We start from the raw sequence: 18,169 nt of genomic DNA on the forward strand, positions 1-18,169 counted from the left end.
AACGTCCTGAAACTGCTTTTTGGGTTTGTTTTTAGTAAGTTTGTTCGGACATTTTCTTGGTAGCACTAAAATTAATGACTTAAGAAACAGCCCCAAATTTGCCAAACTATGCAGATCTTAAAGGCCATTTTCTCCCTTTCCCCCATATATAGCCTAATCTGTTTATTTCTGTTTTAAATGTTGTACCTATTTACAGAAGTATTTTTCTCTTTTTTTTTTTTTAACAGCTCAACTAAAATAAATTCCTGCTCTAAGTTTCCACGTTTCCCAGCAGAGAAAGGCTGAGATAAAAACTGTGCATGGTTAATAGGAAGAAAAATAACATTGGGAACTTTGCATGCATGAAGAAGTGAAGGAGGATAGAAACCACAGCCAACTGGATGACCTCTCTCGCTCTTTGATTTCTTTTTTCTGAGGAGGTTTACAGTGACTAGTAAACCACCGAGTCTCCCTGGCCTGGGCACCTGGAGTTGTGTTGAGGGAAAAGGCTTGGCCAACTTCTCACTAAAGCTTATCCATTGAACGTTTCAACCAAGCCAAGAAATCATACTTATGGCCTGACAAGGAACAAATGTTGCTTCCCTAGGGCATACTCTTCTCCACTTACATCTTCTCCAAATTCACTCTGTTCATTGTTACAAACCATCACACAAAACTGCTGGAATGACTGGATTTTCTAGTGCAAGAGAAACAGGAGAAAGGCTGGGTTCAGTGCTCCTCAGCCTCCCTCAGGTTTTCTCTCTTGCCAATCCCTCCTCTTGCAAGAATCACATCAGCAAGACCACATTCCTCCCATCTACTGCCACCAGGTTTACCTGGTGCTGATACTTAGGGCTGTGAGTGGTGGGCATCCACCAAATGCACAGATCTGTTATTGCCCATGTGAACTGCAGTAGGTCAAAGGCTTCTGATGGCTCTGACTTGAGGGAGACCTCAGGGTGCGCACAGAGCTCAGAGACCATTTTCCTTTCTTTCTTCATGGTTCTCAAAAGTTGAGGCAAATAGTTTGCTCCATGTGGAAACAAATGAGGGAGGAGGAAAGGAGACAGGAGAACAAAGACAGCATAAAAGACAGTACAGAGAAAAAAAAGAAGAAAATTATAAAGTACAAGGCAAATAAAAAGTGGCTACACTGTAGAAATTATGCACTAAAATGATTTGCTCATTTCACTTCCTTTTTTGTGAGAAAATGATAGATCAGTTCATATTTTGAGGAATCTACTTAGGAGAAATCACAGCAACCAGGAGAATACTAAACACATGATTTCCCATTTCTTTTCTGTTTTAACAAATCACTAGACAATATTTTATCACTGACTAAATTTAATTAAAATAAATACCCTTACAGCAGATGACCTGGTGTTTTCATATCTTTGGCAGTCTTTCTGTACAGCTTTTTATTTTCTGTAGCTACAATTCATAAATACAAACTAAATAATCTCGGGCTAAACTGAGACAAGACTAACCAATTTCTTAAGAGACTGTCAGGTATTTGGCTTTTGGTTTCACACTGCAGAATAAATTTTAAGCATAGAATATTTTCAAAGAAAAAACCAAAATAATAAATCAACCAACCACATCCAAAGTCAACAATACATCCCACACCCTTTCCATTCATTTCAAGTTTATGGTTTAGGTGTTTAAATACTTCCGTTTTCATGTAACCAATTTAGTATTTACTTCCAACCATATTAAACTGTGACAGTTTTAAGAACTTCCAGAAATGATGTTTTATTCAAAGTGAATACTCAACCAATATTCATTTAACAACTCAAGCCAGGATTCAGTAACAGAATACGATCTTAATTACCAATTATCAAGTGGATAAAATTTTCACACTCCTAGTAGATGATCTTTAAGATTTTGGTGGCTGCAATTTCATTACCTCATGTGCTACAGTAAACAAAAGATTTGGAAATTATCACTCCAAATTTAGCACAAAAGCAGGGACAAACCCAGTGGCACTCATTAAATAGCCCTTGAAAAATTAGGATTTAAATATGGAAAAACAGAGAGAGTTTTAAAATTATTACCAGGATATAGTTCAGAGCATGCAAATAGTTTAATTTCCTGGCTCAGTTCCCAGTTGAACTACAGGCTATCATATGGCACCTTGAGAGTCACCTCCTCACAGGACAGCTGGAGCAATGCAATCCAACCAGCACATTAGCAGCCTAAATTGCGGACTATGGAAAAGTGTTTGTACCTGGAATGCTGTGTTACAACAAGAATGCTAAGGTAAAAAGCCATGATCAAAGCACTGAAATACACGAAGAAAGAAATGGGTCAAATCCCTGTATCTGTAAAAACTACTCATGACATTCAATTTATGACCTTTTGGTCTGTGGCGCTGAGGAACTGACCTGCAGGTGCTGAGGACTCTCTGAAAATAACCACATAGCACATAAGGTTCATTCCTGAGCACTTTGCTGGCTTTTTTTTTTTTTAATTCTCTATAGGAAGGGTCAGTCTTTGCAGATAAAATATTAGGCTGCTTCAGGAAAAATACAGACAATAATAATACAACTATTTCAGAAATAGAAAAAGTTCAAAGAGCAATACAGATACTTTGGAGCCTGCAGTCTATTCCCAATGAGAAGAGTCTAAAAGTTTACAGCAGTTTAATTTACAGAGAGGTGAGGAATATTTGAAATAAGGGTATATTAAACAATAAATTATATAAGGAAGGCTGAACTAAGCATTAGTGGAATAGAAGACCAAACTGAAGCTTTGTACCTCTTACTTCTTGTTTCAAGTTGCAGGTCTTAGGAGTTGAACTTCTCACCAATTTTGTGTTACCAATTTATCTCAGCTCCCATTTCCTCCCTTCTTTCAGGCAGATATTTAAAATGTATGTGTTTGAGATTTAGCTTTCCCACTGCAAACGAATGAATTGATCAATTCTGTTTGAGAAACACTTTTAAGCACAATGAGAGATGAGCTCTTGGGCTTCTGTCTTGGAATACTGAAGCAGTGCACTGGGGAATCTCAGCACTTTCTTTACTAAGAAGAACACACCCTGGGGTAAGGGCAAACCGATAACATTCCTGATGAAGATCAAATGTGATTTTCAGAACACCACCCTAATTGCACTACTTAAAGATTAAAAAAAATATACAAAATGTCATGGTCCAAAGCTGGTTCTTGCAAAATTGCCCACTGAACCCCTTGTTATTTTCCCTCAGAAACACTTTGCAGGAGCCACTTTGAGACAGGATCCTGATGAATCACTCTGAGTTTGTTTTAAAGAACTGAGGAAAGAGTTAAAAATAATTCTGGTTGCTTTAGAAACTGACATCCTTTGTTTTGGTTGAGATGAAATACCATTACATGCATGCAATACCCTTTAAACTTGCCACTGTTCCAACAATAACTAAAGCTATTCTAAGAAACTACCACCCAAAAGGAGATCACCACAGTATTACAGTAAGTTTGCTGCTGCAAAGCTGGAGTATACTTGCAACATTACCAAAAATGCTCGGCCAAGCCTAGCTTGGAGTGACATCAGTGTAACCACCAAAATGACAGTGACATGCTGCTCACCGACTCCATCACAACCACAGTGATCAAACAGCAAGAGGGGTGTTTCTACTTTCAACAGCAGCTTGCAGCTAAATGTATTTTCAGTGAACGTAATACTGAACCCAAATAACTGAGAAGACGCTTCCATACAAGGAAATTAAAATACTGCTATAATTTAATGATTAAGCTAACCCATCATGCATTTTAGCTTTACAGTTGCATCTCACCCAGATTGCAAACTTTCAGACTGCGGAATTCAAGTTCTCTTGTTTGCTGAAACAAACACTTGAGTTGTAGTCAGAAGCACACCTGACCACAGACCCTTCAGTATTTCTTTTAAACAATGAAGACTTTGAAACTTTTAAGCTGTTTCAAGTTGGCACCACTTTATTTAAAACCATCTGAATTAATATACTTCAAGCATGGAAAGGAATTTGTGTCTTGCAGTATTTTAGCTTTCACAAACCCATTTCCAAACCCATCTGTGCTGAGTCATCTCCCACTCTCTCCCCTCAACCTGACAGCCGCCCATGGCCCACAAGAACACAAACCTCCTGTTTTGATACATGCTCCTCTTCAAATTAACCTCAAGGGACCACTTCGAACTAACCCAGCAAAATCTTTTAAAGCAGTATTTTGAAACATACTGATGTTCCAGTAACAGCTACACATATACAGTATATGATGCTACATGTGATGATGTATGTGACATGACTTCTAACTCTTGATATGTCTTACATTTTGGAGATTGTTCTGACTAAAATTAAAAACATTGATAGGCAAAATGAAGTTCAATATTTTGCAAACTAAGCTGCCATCTCTCCCTCTACATATGTGTATGAATGTACACATTCTTAAGAATGCATAATTAACTGTAAGAAAACAGTTCTCAGAGACCAGAAAGCTAAAGTATTTATATCAAAAGCTGAATCTTACTCTATCTGCACAAATAAACCCAGTGAAGTTGCCAGCTTTGTCAAAGTGAGCAAGATTAAGTTCTAAACATAAATCAATTTAAGCAGTCAGAAACCTACAAAAAGCACTAAAGTTGCTTTCAAATTCCTTGCAGATTTTTACAAATAAAAAGTCCTTGATGTAGTCTGTGGAAACAAAGTATTTTCTAACACAAGACAGCATTGCTACCACATTTCTATCAGGGACATTTAAAAATTGATTGCAGTTGTGGTATTTCTAGATAGTACTGCAAGGGTGGTTTAGGGATGGGGAGTGGGGGTGGTGGTGAAAGGAGGTACTGATCTTACAACTGCAATATCATTTAAAATCCCAGGTATCCATCCACACTGGTCAGTCAGATTTGCATTGTTCTGATTTAGTTTAATTTTAGTTGGGGTTGGTTTTTTGTTGTGGGGTTCTGGTTTTTTTTCTGGTGGCTCTTGTATGCTTCCAAATTTCACTATGCATTTATAACTACAGAAGTCAGTAAAGTGACTTGATTTGCAAGAGGCACTACAATCAGACAGATCTAAGATAAAAATAAAACTCATTATCTATAAGGTTGCTCTCAAAAGTCAACTATCACACTGGCATCACAAGAAATTAATTCATCAGTATGTTTTTGACAAGCACAGTTTTTTTCTCTGAAAGGTCATTTTTCTAAATTAAGCTAAGTATTAAATATCTTTTCTGTTCTGTCACGCATCTCAACTTCTGAAATGTTTTCACAGTAAAATCAAATTATGTTTGAAATAAACATATGAAATAAAGTTTCACATGCATTTAAATTTGACATTTGTACCCTAAGAAATGTAAGCAAACACTAAAGCCTGTTTGTACATTTTATAAACTACATTAATGGAAAATGTGCTTACTTGGTAAATACAGTATAGTCTAATTTTGCCCAGAAAGTGTCCTTGTTTTAGAACTCCCCAAAATGCACACTGTTAAGCATAAGAGGTAGATCTGGAAATCAGTCCCTGGTGTTCATGTCACAGTCTGCTAGTGAAGGATTAGGACCATATTTACTGAGCATGTGCCAGAATCACAGAATAGTTTGGGCTTGAAGGGACCTTCAAAGGTCATCTAGTCCAATTCCCTGCAATGAACAGGGACATCTTAATGAGATCAGCTTGCTCAGAGCCCCATCTAACCTGACCTTGACTGCTTCCAGGGATGGGGCATCTAACATCTCTGTGCAACCTGTTACGGTGTTTCACCATCCTCACAGTAAAAAATTTCTTCCTTATATCTAATCTGAATCTGCCCACTTTTGGTTTAAAGCCATTACCCCTTCTCCTATCACTAATGCCCTTGTGTGAAGTCCCTCCCCATCTGTGTGGGTTTTCCTTACCGAGGTAGGGAGCCCAGACCGATATCCTGCACACTGTGCCCTGCTGCACACCACCTCTACATCCTCCCATATCCTTCCCTTCTCTCATCAAACAGCACTGGAATGGAATCCACCAGAGCTGCTGCCGAGGACTTTGCTTCTAACTCCTACCCTGCCTTCAGAAGGTGCTTTGCTGGGCTCTTTCAGCCAGGAGGGGTGAAGCCTCATGATGAACTATGGAAAATACCCACCTCTCCCCTTCCGCGTTAGGAAAGGAAACCTACCCGCAACACCGACAAGAAAAAGCAGCTCCGCAGGATAGAAAATGGGAATCCTCTGGTGCCAAGCAGACATGCCAAAGACAACTTCTCTTTGTGAATAAATACAGCACAAAGAACAAAGGTTCTCCTCCCCTTTTGCACCTACTGGAGTTCCTCTGCGATGAGTGGATTTTCTGCAGCGCCTGCCTTCCTGGCAGGCGAGGGTTACAGGAGTGTCTTCACTTATGTAAGTGCGTTTCTTGAGTACACAATTACCCAACACACCCAAGGCACTCCAAGGCTTTTTTTTTTAAAGAAAAATCAGTTCCTTTCCAGCTGGAACATTTTTGTTTCTTCAAACCTAGGTCTGTAAGCAAAGCCACAGAAGCACTCTGAATGTATTTCACTGAGACCCTCAGCATCCCAATAAAGGAGACATTAATTTCTTGGCAGCAGCACTCTCTCCTATGTACTGGAACGTAGGCTGAGCTCCAGACTTGCAAGAGACCTCGACATTCACAAGAACCTCCTCCATTTTCACCTGTGCACCTTTTTTCCACCCACAGAAGGTCACCAAGTATCTGCTGAACATTCCTTCCAAAGCCACACAAGACACCTACGCCAGCAAGCCCCACCCCCAGGAACAAACACCCCTTCTGCCACCTCACTGCACAAAATACTTAACTGTGTTCTTAAATTAAACACTTCAACTAATTTTGCAAGAGAAAGAGCAGGATATGAACAAATAAGGGAGTATTTGCCCATGAAAAGGCAATGAGGTCTTGTGTGGGGAGATACCTGCAATTGCTCAGGTGCAGTAACATGTAGAACATATAACTCTGCATTTGAAAGGCCATCAGTAAAATCAAATACAAATCTGTCAGGCAGCACTGCATAGACTACAAGAGCTTATTAGCAGGATTTGTACCTGCCACAGCTTCCTTAAAATACCTTCTCCCTCCTGAGCAAGTCTTCAGCTAAAGGCCACTGAAAAACCGTGGAAAGCTTCCCTTTGCGCACACATTCAGGAAAAGACACAGCAGGAACATTCTGTGTATGTACCAGGCACATCCATCATCAGTAGGTCTGTGCCAGGCAGAGTGTCACAGATACCTCTGATCACATGGTGGTAGAAATAGGCCTTTTTTACTGACAACCTGAATAGCTGAAAGCACGAAGGAATCCAGATCTCTCCAATTCTGATGTAGCTTTTTAATCACACAGGTCTGAAGGAGACAAGGCGAAATCACTCATGTTCACAGTCTGCTACTGGAGGATTAGGACCATATTTACTGAGCAGTGTGCCAGACACATATAAAAGGGAAAAAATACTTAGTCTCTTTCTCCCAAGAAGTTTATCTTATCTATACTCTGAAAAAATACTGATTCTATTTCACAAGCATTACAGATTCCCAAAACCCATGTCTCTGCTCAAGGCCCTAAACATCCTGATGAAGTCACTGTGTCCATTCAGGTGACATTCATTCTTTCCCCCAAACACTATTTTTAATAATTTTATACAAAGAAAAATGGTGGAACTCTACAACTACACTGGGTTTGGAGGTACTGTAGAATTCACTTGCTTCGTTGCTGTGTTACACCTGATTACAGCTGAGAGGTCTGGAACAATACCTTAGGTGAAAGGAAGATGCAAAACATACCCAACCTGCAGGCTGCTCTGAGCCATGCTCCCCCAGCCACCCAGGGCTTTGGGAGTGTGGGTTAGTAAGGTAAGCTCCCTAGGTGGCCCTCAGGGCTGGTGGTGATGTCCAGGCAGCTGCACATCACCACCAAGACTGCAGAGATGGAAGCAGAGAGGGGCATTCCCACATCTGGCCACCATCTTGGCTACAGGAAGGGTCAGAAACACTTTTCCAGGCCCCGAGATACTGACGGAACCGTGAATGCATCCAGTTGAAAGGATGTTGACAAATATTTGTCCTTGTCATTATCTGAAGTAGAAGAAAAAGGTTAAGCTGTCTGAGAGAAATTAAATGTTTAATAGGGACAAGGACAAATATAAAGCTGTCATGATGTAAAAATGCAAGCTCCATAAAACTGTTCATGTTTTAATCTATGCAACCAATAAAGATACAGTAAAAATAACCATGCTACACTCTGCTTGAATGGTGTCGACATAAGATCTATGGGAGAGAAAATAAAAAGTAAATAACCAATCAGTCTGCTGTTACGCTGCTGATTGCTGAAGATACACAGCAGGAAATGCTACCTCATGTCTCATACAGTTCAACAAGACTCAGAGCAAACCAAAATTTTATTTGCAGTATTTAATTTCTAGCTCAGATTTCAGATGGCTGGCCATATTAATTTACAAATTTTTGCTTTATATCACATCTAATTTATATTTAAGAAGTAAAATTTGAAAACAGTGCAACAGTAAAGCTTCCTCAAGGCATAATGCCAAGGAAAACCTGAAGGCTGCACTAAACCACACTAGGAAACACATTTTGGGAATACCTTGTACAGGCCAGTAAGAATCTCTGTGCTGTATTATCAAAGGGGCTTTAAGTATTATACTGCAAATCCTGCGTAACAAGAAGCAGATCAAGCATATCCATCTATATGCTCTCCTGTAAAATTCCTCCTATAAAAACTAGGTTTTAACAAAACAGGTTGACAATAAATGTCAACTGGAGACTAAAATGCATTATATGGTACATTATCCTCACATTTATTCCCAAAACAATGTATATCCATAAAATCAGAGCAAAATAAATTGAAACACATCATGGATGGGAAATTCACTGCTGAGGTACACAGAAGCTTCCTAACGCCAGAGTCAACACTGAGACTCTTACTAAGACAGTCTAGCATTCTGAAATCTTCAATTCAATTTTATTTAATGATCTACAGGCCATTTCTCCCATTGTGATATTACTAAAGGACATATTGTTTGGCTCTGATATATGGTGGCTGACACCTATCTTCCCCTAAAACTGTAAGCTCCCATGGAGATAACAAAAAGATGCAGCCAGAGGGAATCTGCCCAAAAATCTATTTCTGACACAAAACTCAGTACCAAAATCTAAGGTGTTCATGGAAAGGATGAGCCTCAGCAAGTTTTACATTATAAAATATTTTCTGGAATGACCAGTTTAATCTTCCCTAAAAAAATCCAACAAAAAAACATAAAAAAATAATTGTCCAAAGCTTTCTTTCAAGTTCTGTGTTAATTTAAACTAGAAGCCATGCAGACTTTGAAAACTCAAATTCAATACAAAGTCTTCAAAATTTGTAAAAATGAAACTCTGATTTAATGCACATTTAATTTCAGAAAAACTATAGAAATATTATAAATTTTGAGTTTTCTAACATTTTAGTTTTTGTTGATTTTTTCCCATTAAATACAAGTTATAAAGGAAAACAAAGTCACACTTCTAAAAATAATGTCTACAAAGTCCCTTGAATCTAATTTCAATGAGTTTTAATTGTAGATGTTTGAGTATAGTACAAATCTGCTCTGAAGGTCATCTGACATAACCACAAAGAATGGCTTGGCACACACTTATGAGTGGATTTAATATCTATTGCTTATTCCAATCAGTGAACAAATTTACTATGTTCAGGGACTCCTTCTGAAAAAGCACCTGTTTTAAGCAATTTCAGTAGGGATATGTTTTGGTATTTGAACTAACAACATCATAACTGTTGTAAAGCTACAATTATGGATTTCAAAATGCTGGGCTTTTTCTTTGTTACATATCCAACTGTCCCTTACAGCAGTACACAGGCACACACAGGTGAGTATTTCACAGGGAATAAATTAGACAAAGCTGAAATGCCGTCCCCAGTCCCATACTCCAGTCTCAGGTGAGCATTTGACTCTTCACCAAAATTTAGGCTGACTATAAAGCTCCTAAGGATTTTAAGAGAACCAGAATTTCGTCTTTCAATTTTATTAGGAAACCAAAACTTCCTGGCACAACCCCACAACATCCACCTATCTGTGGGAACTCCCTTGTTATTACTTCCATTCCCCTGTGGCAAAACACTCTGCAAACCAGCCAAATCTCACACAAAGGTTCACTTCTCCGTCGCACCTGTGAAATCCCAGGGCGTAGATGAAAGTGGGGACTGACTGCCTTGGAAAATGTCCAGACACAGAGCAGTAAAAAAAGCAACCAACAAGTCACCTACCAGAAGCTTAAAATTCCCTCTTTTAAAGCAAGCAGGAAAAGTGAAGGGGATTCTTGTTTTTGACCACATGGCTCACTGATGGGAAGGCAGAACAGAATGTGTGGGATGATGATGGAGAGGTGAGGGTTGAACACCACAGGGACTTTCTTAGTGAGGGGAAGTCTGGTCTCTGGGTTTAGGAACTTGTCATGGGATATGTGAGTTTGGTACCAACGCCCAACACAACCTTCCTGTGTACTTTATAGTTCCAGTCCATAAAACAACACTTCCACGCTCCAAGAATTTATGGGAAAGATAATTATATTCCTAAGAAACATAGTGGCTACACATCAAGTCTTACAGAGACATTTAGATACTTTATTGCCAACTACTTACATAAAACTTACTCTAGAATTAACCCCTTACCTGCCCTCCTGAACATATCTTCTCATTTGCTGGTGTGCTTTCCAATGACACACAAAAATTTAAAGGCAGCTTTTTGTTGCTATTTTATAGAATCATGGAATGTTTTGAGTTGGAAGGAACCCTAAAAACCCTAAAATCTAGTTCCAACCCCCCCTGCCATGGTCAGGGACACCTTCCTCTAGACCAGGTTACTCAAAGCCTCATCCAACCTGGCCTTGAACACTTCCAGGGATGAAACATCCACAGCTTCTCCAGACAACCTATGCCAGTGTCTCATCACGTATTATTACTACATGCAAGGGTGGACACAAACTCCTCCTCCCCTTACACATGCTGACAGGTAATACTAACTGTGAGACCAGAGACTTCAAAAACAGCTAATGAGCCAAAGTGCCCAACCACAGTTCTCTTAAACCAGCCTGGTTTTCAGCATGAGGCTTCATGAAAATCAGACCATATTAGATTCTGTCTCAGAGCGGGCCCACACGAAGCTACTGCTTCTGCAAAAACACAGCTTCTGTATGCATCTCCTAAACACAGTGTAAGCCAACTATTGTACCAACAATGCAAAATAAGGTACTTAGAAAGTAGCCTTTTCTTCCAACCTGTAATAATTAATTTCAAAATCAACAATCTTCATAATATACTTCTGAATTTTCAAAAGACCTTGGTGATGGGTTTTAACTAATTCCTTTTCCCACAGAAACTGGTAGTCTTCTGCCAATTAAAACAGCATTCATCTAACTCAACTCTCAGGTGCTCCCAACAATCACACTCATAACTCCTAGGTGAGGTAACAACCCATTGCAATCTTTTAGAAAATGATCTTTAAAGATAAAACTTATTATTAAGTAATAAACCCCTGATATTTATCATGAAATGATGATAAAGACATACAATAAAGCACAGATGTTCAACCAGAATGAAATCTTACTGTGCTCAGTATGAAGTGGTTTATAACAATATACTTCATAACATACAAAACCCAAACAAGACTGAAACAGTATGGTAAACCTGTACAGTGTCTCAAATGCACACTTAGACCACACCAAAAGAAACCCATGTAGTTCTTTAAAGACAGCTCTGTCTCCCACCTGACATTTTCCCTCTGGCTGGGCTAGCAGAATGATCTTCATTAAGATTCAAAAGCCTTATCCCAGCTTCTCAATCTCCCTGTACTACCCACTTTCTGGATTAAAGAAAACTTGCAAACATTTAAGACCACCTTTGGTAAAATACACTACAAAAATGTGCACTGTCACATTTAATACCACAAAAAAACTTGCAAATATGGGAAAATTTATGCTTGGTGTTCTTCTGGAATCTCCCTCTAAATAAATTCCACGGTTGAGCTACAGGCACCTCCTAAACATCTTTTCACAACAAGGACTGAATGAAGCAACATTAACAGCTCCAACATCCTCCAGTATGTGCTGTGTCCTGTCATCCATCATCTCCAGGGCCATCAGCACTGCTGGGGTTTGTAATCAAATCATGGTACATAACAGACAAATAAGCAAAAATTCTTCTTAATTTAAAATGTTATTAATTCAATTAAAATTATATTGACTGTAGTAAAGGTCTGCCATTTTTAAACAAGGCACAAACATGTAATACCCTGTGATAAGCATACATATACCAAAATAAAGATACAGAGATAGACTAGTTCCATGTCAGGGAAGTGAAAATATCTGGAAGACATACCTACACAAAATTAATTAACACAAGTCATAAATCCAGGGAATTTCAGAAAGGCTCCAGAAGTGAAATAGACAATATGGCATGTCTCACTTCCTTCAAGGAGGAATTATATTCTGAAACCCTACAGTATCACAGGTAGCTGCAAAAACAGCACCAATTAATGCTCTCAGCTGCAAGTGCCCAGCCTATCCGAAATAACTTTAAGGTCAGGCTTCATCCATCTTAATTTATTTATTATTTTGCCAAGGTAACTGTGATTAACTCACCAAGTTTCAGGCTGAACTACTTTGGGGTCAAGGGAGATGGGAGGAAAAGAAAGGCTAATGCCAAGTCATGTGTTTCCCTCAGACACCTAAATAAATAACTGCTGGTGATGCAGAAGAATACTGCATTTAAAATAAACAGGAGTCAAATCCTATAGCTAAAACAACCAAAACACAAAGTTACTTTATTTCTTGGAAAGTAGCTGTCAGTATGAACAGTCATATGCAAAAATCCAGCTGAATTACGCATAAAATCCCCTGCTGTACTCTTTTACTTCTAGAAATGCAGCAGAAGCAGTATTTCCAGTTCCTGAAAAGAAGAGGTATAAACTAGTTTGGGGGCAACTGAGGATGTCTAAATGCAAGCAAAGTTCTCATATCCAAACACTTCCACTTCTCTGAGCAAACAATTTCTCATGCCAAGAGAGTACAGAACCAATTTTGTAGGCTGCTTCAACAGGTATCAGGCCTACTTTGCTAAATAAACACTCCAACAACAACAGTATCTAGCAAATTCCCCATGGGAAGTTTCAAAACCAGAAGGCACCAGAAATGGCTGCAGGCATATCTTCCACCCTGCAGGCATCCCTGCTTCCTGGCTAGCTAGCTCAGAAGCTGATTCTCAGCTCCTTCCTGCAGTGCCTGGAGTGAGCTGAACTGCTGCATAACCCTGCTGTAACAAATCCCAGCTTCTGGCTCCCCATGCTGCCCCTGTGCTCCCACAGTTCAGTACAGCTCTAAGGTTTGTCTTTTTATGAAACTAGTTCTGACTACTTTTTCAGAATATCAGCGTGCATGCACTAAAGCTAACTAAAGCAATGATGCTCTTCTCAAATGTCTTCATACAATAAATGCTCAGCTTCTGGAAAACTGGTTTGGTTGACATTTTGTTGGGTTCCAAGTACAACTGGGAGGTAAAGGCCTTGACAGAGTTGTAAAACCCAGTGGTAAAGCTACACTACAGCTTTGCCTATTTATGCAGCAGTGTCCTCAATTCAGTGCTTTAGAGTTCTTGTAGTCCATTTCTGGTTTTTCATAGAAATAATATTTGCAGAAGTGAAATGCCTTTTCTCCCATAATAGCCTTGAAGCTAATAACTATTTTAGAGCAATTCCAGAACAATCGGAAGCTGTTATTGGCTGTTTATGTAACAGTGAATTAACCCCCACCGATACCTTTCAGGAATTCATAACCGTAGCGCACAAAATGTACTTTGCGAGAGCTTGTTAATATATGGTAAGTGCAAAAGCCGTCTTGATTCAGAAGACTGGCTTTCAAAGCAAACATGCTTAACCTGCAGTTTCAGTCATGGAAGAAATTACTCAATTAATTGCAGGCAACAAAAACAACAGGGTTATAACTAATGTACAGTAAATGCTCTGTGGGTGTAACGCAAGCTCATTTCCCAGTAGCGTTCTCTCTTACATTTCTTACCCCACTGCTGTAAAACTGTTTAAGAATGTTAAATTCATTTAAGACTTTTTTCCCCACACACATCTGTTTTCTGGCAATGAATATTATTAACACAGGTAGAGTTTGCTCTCTTAAGAAACATGTTTACAACACAGTAATTTGCAGACCAGTATTTTTCATACTGTTCTAGACCAGACATCATCTTTTCCAAAGTTAAAATCGAACATCAGAATTTATAAAGTTTTTGCCTGCTCTAATGACATCCTCGCAGCAACTGAGACCAGAGTGACAGGGTTCATTAAATTCTCACCTGCTTCTAGGAATTCCAGCAGGCAGAGAGTAGCGAGAAGATCAAAAGCACAAGAAGACCCCACCAGAGTTGACTGCTCCCATTCTGACACTGAGGAAGAGACGGTGTAAAACACTCATAACGGTTAAAGATAATGGAAAGGAAACTTACCCAAGCAGACACTGATGCCTTCTCCCGTCATTCCTTCCATTCATGTAAAAGACATCTGTCAATGATTTGATCTAGGCTTGCTATCAGCATAGGACTGCTACTTGGACTCGCTGCTTAGAGATTCTCAGGGTGTGTTTATGTGCACAGCTTACGATTAAAACGCTGACAACTAAATGTGATAATAAAATATTCAGATGAAGGTTATAATAATCTCCTTCCAGCACCTGCCAGGCAGTTCTCAGCAGGCACTAGGAATGTTCATAAAGAAGGATGCCTCCCGTTTCCATCGAGGCCAATTCCTCAAACCCACCTCCCTCGAGCCTTGCAGTATTTTTCTCATCCTGGCCCCCATGCGAACGCATCTAATCCTCTTACCCCGAGAGCCACCCCCCCGCTCCCTCCCAGCTTTATTTTATTTAAAACGATGCCTGCACCAGCCCGGGGCTGCCCGCCGGGTCACCCCCCCCGGGACACCTGGGCGACCCTGCCACATCACGTTAGGCGCCGCGGAGTGCCGGGTTAAGACGTAATCTCAGCCTCTCCCCCGGCTTACGGATGGCAGGAATCCTCCCCCGCTATCTCGCCATGGCAACGGCAGCACCGGGAGGGCGGCGGGGCTCCGCTTACGCAAGAGCAGCGCGCCGGGCCCGCGGCAAGGCCGGGCTGCCCCCTCCCTGCCCCGGGCAGCGCCTCAGGGCAGCCCGCCCGCCGTCCTGCTGCGGCTGCGGCTCGGCGCGATGGGGCGCGGCTGGGGGCTGCACCCCTTGCTTTTCCTGGCCCTTACCCCCCTTTTTTACTCCTTTTTGCCCTATTATTTTTTCCTCCTTTTTTTTTTCTCTCTCCTTCCCCCCCCCCCCTTTTCGCTGTGCTGTATTTCTTTCTCCCTTTTCCTCCTTTCTTTCCTTCTTGTCCCTCTTCCTCTTTTCTTTTTTTTCCATTTTTTTGTTTTACTTCCCCCTTTTTTCGTTTTCTTTTTTCCTTTTTCTTGTTTACCTTTCCCCCCCCCCTTTTTATCCCTTTACACTCTTATTTCCTTTTTATCTTTCCATCTTCCGCCTTCTTTATTTTGTTTTCCCCTCTTTCTTCTTGTTCCTCTCCCCCTTATTTTTTCCCCTTTTTTCCCCTCCCCCCACAATTTTTCTAGGGTTGATTTGGGTTTTTTTTTTCCCTCTCCTGTGTTTTTTTCCCTAGCATTTCCGACAGCCAAGCAAGAACCAGCTGGTGCGGAGTTAACCCGCTCCAATCCCATCTCCCACCACGGAAAACTGACCACAGCCAAGGCGTTGGACAACGCGCCAACTCCCAGTGCTACCTCCCCGGGAACAGGCGCAGCAGAAAGGGGTTGCGCCTTTGAGTTCTTCAAATTAATAACCCTGGGAAGGGCAGAGAGCCGGCAGATGAAAGGCAAGGTATGGACTTTGATCGTGCAATCGGAGCCATGCGGGCAGGCTCCCGAACCATGTGGAGCACCCCTGAAGGTCAGCTTGGGCTGATCAGATTGCAGCAAGAGAGCCACAGAAAGCAGGGCAAATGGAGGTGGAAAAATCTATACACCCAGATATCTGCCAAGAGATGAAAGAAAAGTTTGCCTCTGATGCTGGGATTTATGAATAAGGTAAATGAAGCCGGAATCTAACACTTGAGAAGATGCTTAGGTCTTCCTTCAGGAAAACACTTAAGCATGTGCTTAAACCCATTACTATTCAGGGCAGCCCATGAGCATTTGCTGAAGGTTAAGCACAACCTTCTTACAGGGAGCCCTTAAGTACTGTGCTGATTAAGGTGGGGTTTTTTTCTTCTAAATCTGAGCCACTGTGAACCACAAAATGAATTGCCCTCATTATAAATTAATATTGTCTCTGTCTTCTTTCAAATTAAACCAGAGAATGCAAACAGAAAGTGAGTCTTATTTCACATTAAGAGGATAAAGCCCAACATTACATTCTGTCATGTTCTATTTTTTTTTTCTTTAAGATCAACTGGCTGCACAACACCATGCATCCCTGTGAATGAAAACCTTTCATGAGGAAGAGCGAGCACATGGAAAAGTGATTGCTACTCCTAAGTTCTGGAATTCCCTTGATGTGCTGTTACAAGCCAGAAAGGATCACACAGAGCACTGCATACATACGTACATATGCTTTATCCACTGATCTCTTTTGAAGCAAACCTGAAAAAGGCTGTAGATGGTGTACACATTTCAGCTATTAAAGGTCACGGATAAGACAGCTATTTATCAGTTCAAGTAAGGTCAGTGTTACATCCACAGGCAGAGAGGTCTGCCTGTTGCACAAATGACACTGCCTGCCCTTAATGTCCCGAGAAACTTTTGACAATGTTGACATATGTAACAAGCCACAAACCTTAGATACAACCGCTGCAGTTCATTAATGTTCAACAGGAAGGTATCACATCTGAAACGGGTTCCGTTTCTGTATCACAGTGCATTTCCTCTCCTCCAAGCTCTCCACTGGTGATTTCTGACAAATTGTATCACTGATGGAGGAGGAAAGCTCACTAACTAGTGAATTGGTGGTCATAGCTCTTCCCAAGAACCATTCTCCTTGTTGCCATTTAAGAATATTCTGCCCCACATGCTAAACTATTGGTTCATTTACTATCTTTATACACACAGGAAAAGGGACCTTGGAAAACAGTTTGTGCCAGTTTTAGACTTCTACTGGAGCTAAAATCAGGGTCTTGGTTGAATTCTGTAACACACAGTTTTGAAGGTAAACACTGTTATATAACTCTTCTTTTTCTCTTTCTGGGAGACAACCTTGGTAGAAGAGCTTGTGAGAAGCAGTCAAATCTTCTATTGCAGATCTTGAGACAGATGGCAAAGTATGAGGGCAGAAGGTTACATTAAGGTCAGGGTGTTCCTCATTCTTATTAGGTACATCCAAATGCTACAGGCAGGCAAGAACACTTCTGCTACATTCACCTCCAAGAAACTTTATTTCTTCTCACTTGCAGTAATTTGCCCTGCTAAATCCTGAACTAAAGGAATATCTTCTTCCTGAAAACCTTGTTATTATAAACAAATAAGGACAAAGAAATTAAGAATAATCTCAAATGTCTGTCCATAAATAACCAATCCACTTTTCAAGAACTAAAGGTCTTACTAGGCTCCTATACTTGGCATGGGAGCTGGGCAAAAGAGATGAAGTTTGAAACCTGGATACTGCAAGTGTCCTCACTCAACTCTTCAAACAGGAAAGCAAACTCAAGAAGTAGTAGGTTGGATCTTGGAACCATTTAATCATTTAGGTTAGAAAATACCTCTAAGATGATTGAGTCCAACCACTAACACGGTGCTGACAAGTCCACCACTGAACTATGTCCCTAAGTGCCATGTATACACATCTTTTAAATACCTCCAGGGATGGTGACTCAACCACTTCCCTAGGCAGCCTGTTTGAATGCTCAAGAACCGTTTTTTTCTTTCATTATGAACCCAACCAAATAAAAAATTGTCATAGAAACAATTATTAGAAGGCCACAATCATACTTCAAAAAAGTACATTCGGCTGTCCATGGATAGTGAAATTGCCCATTAACTTTACAAAGTGACTCCTTGGGTGAATACTATAGGATTTCTGTTTAATTATAAGAACAAAAAAGGGAAAAAATTAGATGTTCAAAGTCTTTCTCACTGTTCTCACTGCTTAAATACCTATGGGCACTAAATTAACACAAG

General features: G+C 40.3%; 1 protein-coding gene across 9 annotated transcripts in view; it reads right to left on the minus strand.

Moving 5' to 3' along the window:
• The window catches only part of HIVEP1 (HIVEP zinc finger 1), a 129,299-nt gene that overhangs the window by 72,848 nt on the left and 38,282 nt on the right, over positions 1-18,169 (minus strand). Inside the window, exons 1-2 of one of the 9 annotated variants that reach the window (XM_085051905.1) lie at positions 14,944-15,262; positions 14,470-14,638 (exon numbers count right to left, since the gene is read on the minus strand). The exons of 4 other annotated variants lie outside the window; for them this stretch is intronic. In XM_085051905.1, the coding sequence (XP_084908031.1) occupies positions 14,470-14,509 (40 nt within the window). In that variant the 5' untranslated portion in view covers positions 14,510-14,638; positions 14,944-15,262. Of the gene's footprint in view, positions 1-6,093; positions 6,723-14,469; positions 14,639-14,779; positions 14,903-14,943; positions 15,263-18,169 lie in introns of those variants that run through there. 4 more of the 9 variants (XM_085051906.1, XM_085051900.1, XR_014849945.1 and 1 more) reach the window with 4 other exon arrangements.

Source organism: Lichenostomus cassidix, chromosome 2 (genome assembly GCF_008360975.1).
Source record: "Lichenostomus cassidix isolate B80296 chromosome 2, HeHo_3.0, whole genome shotgun sequence".
NCBI lineage: Eukaryota > Metazoa > Chordata > Aves > Passeriformes > Meliphagidae > Lichenostomus > Lichenostomus cassidix.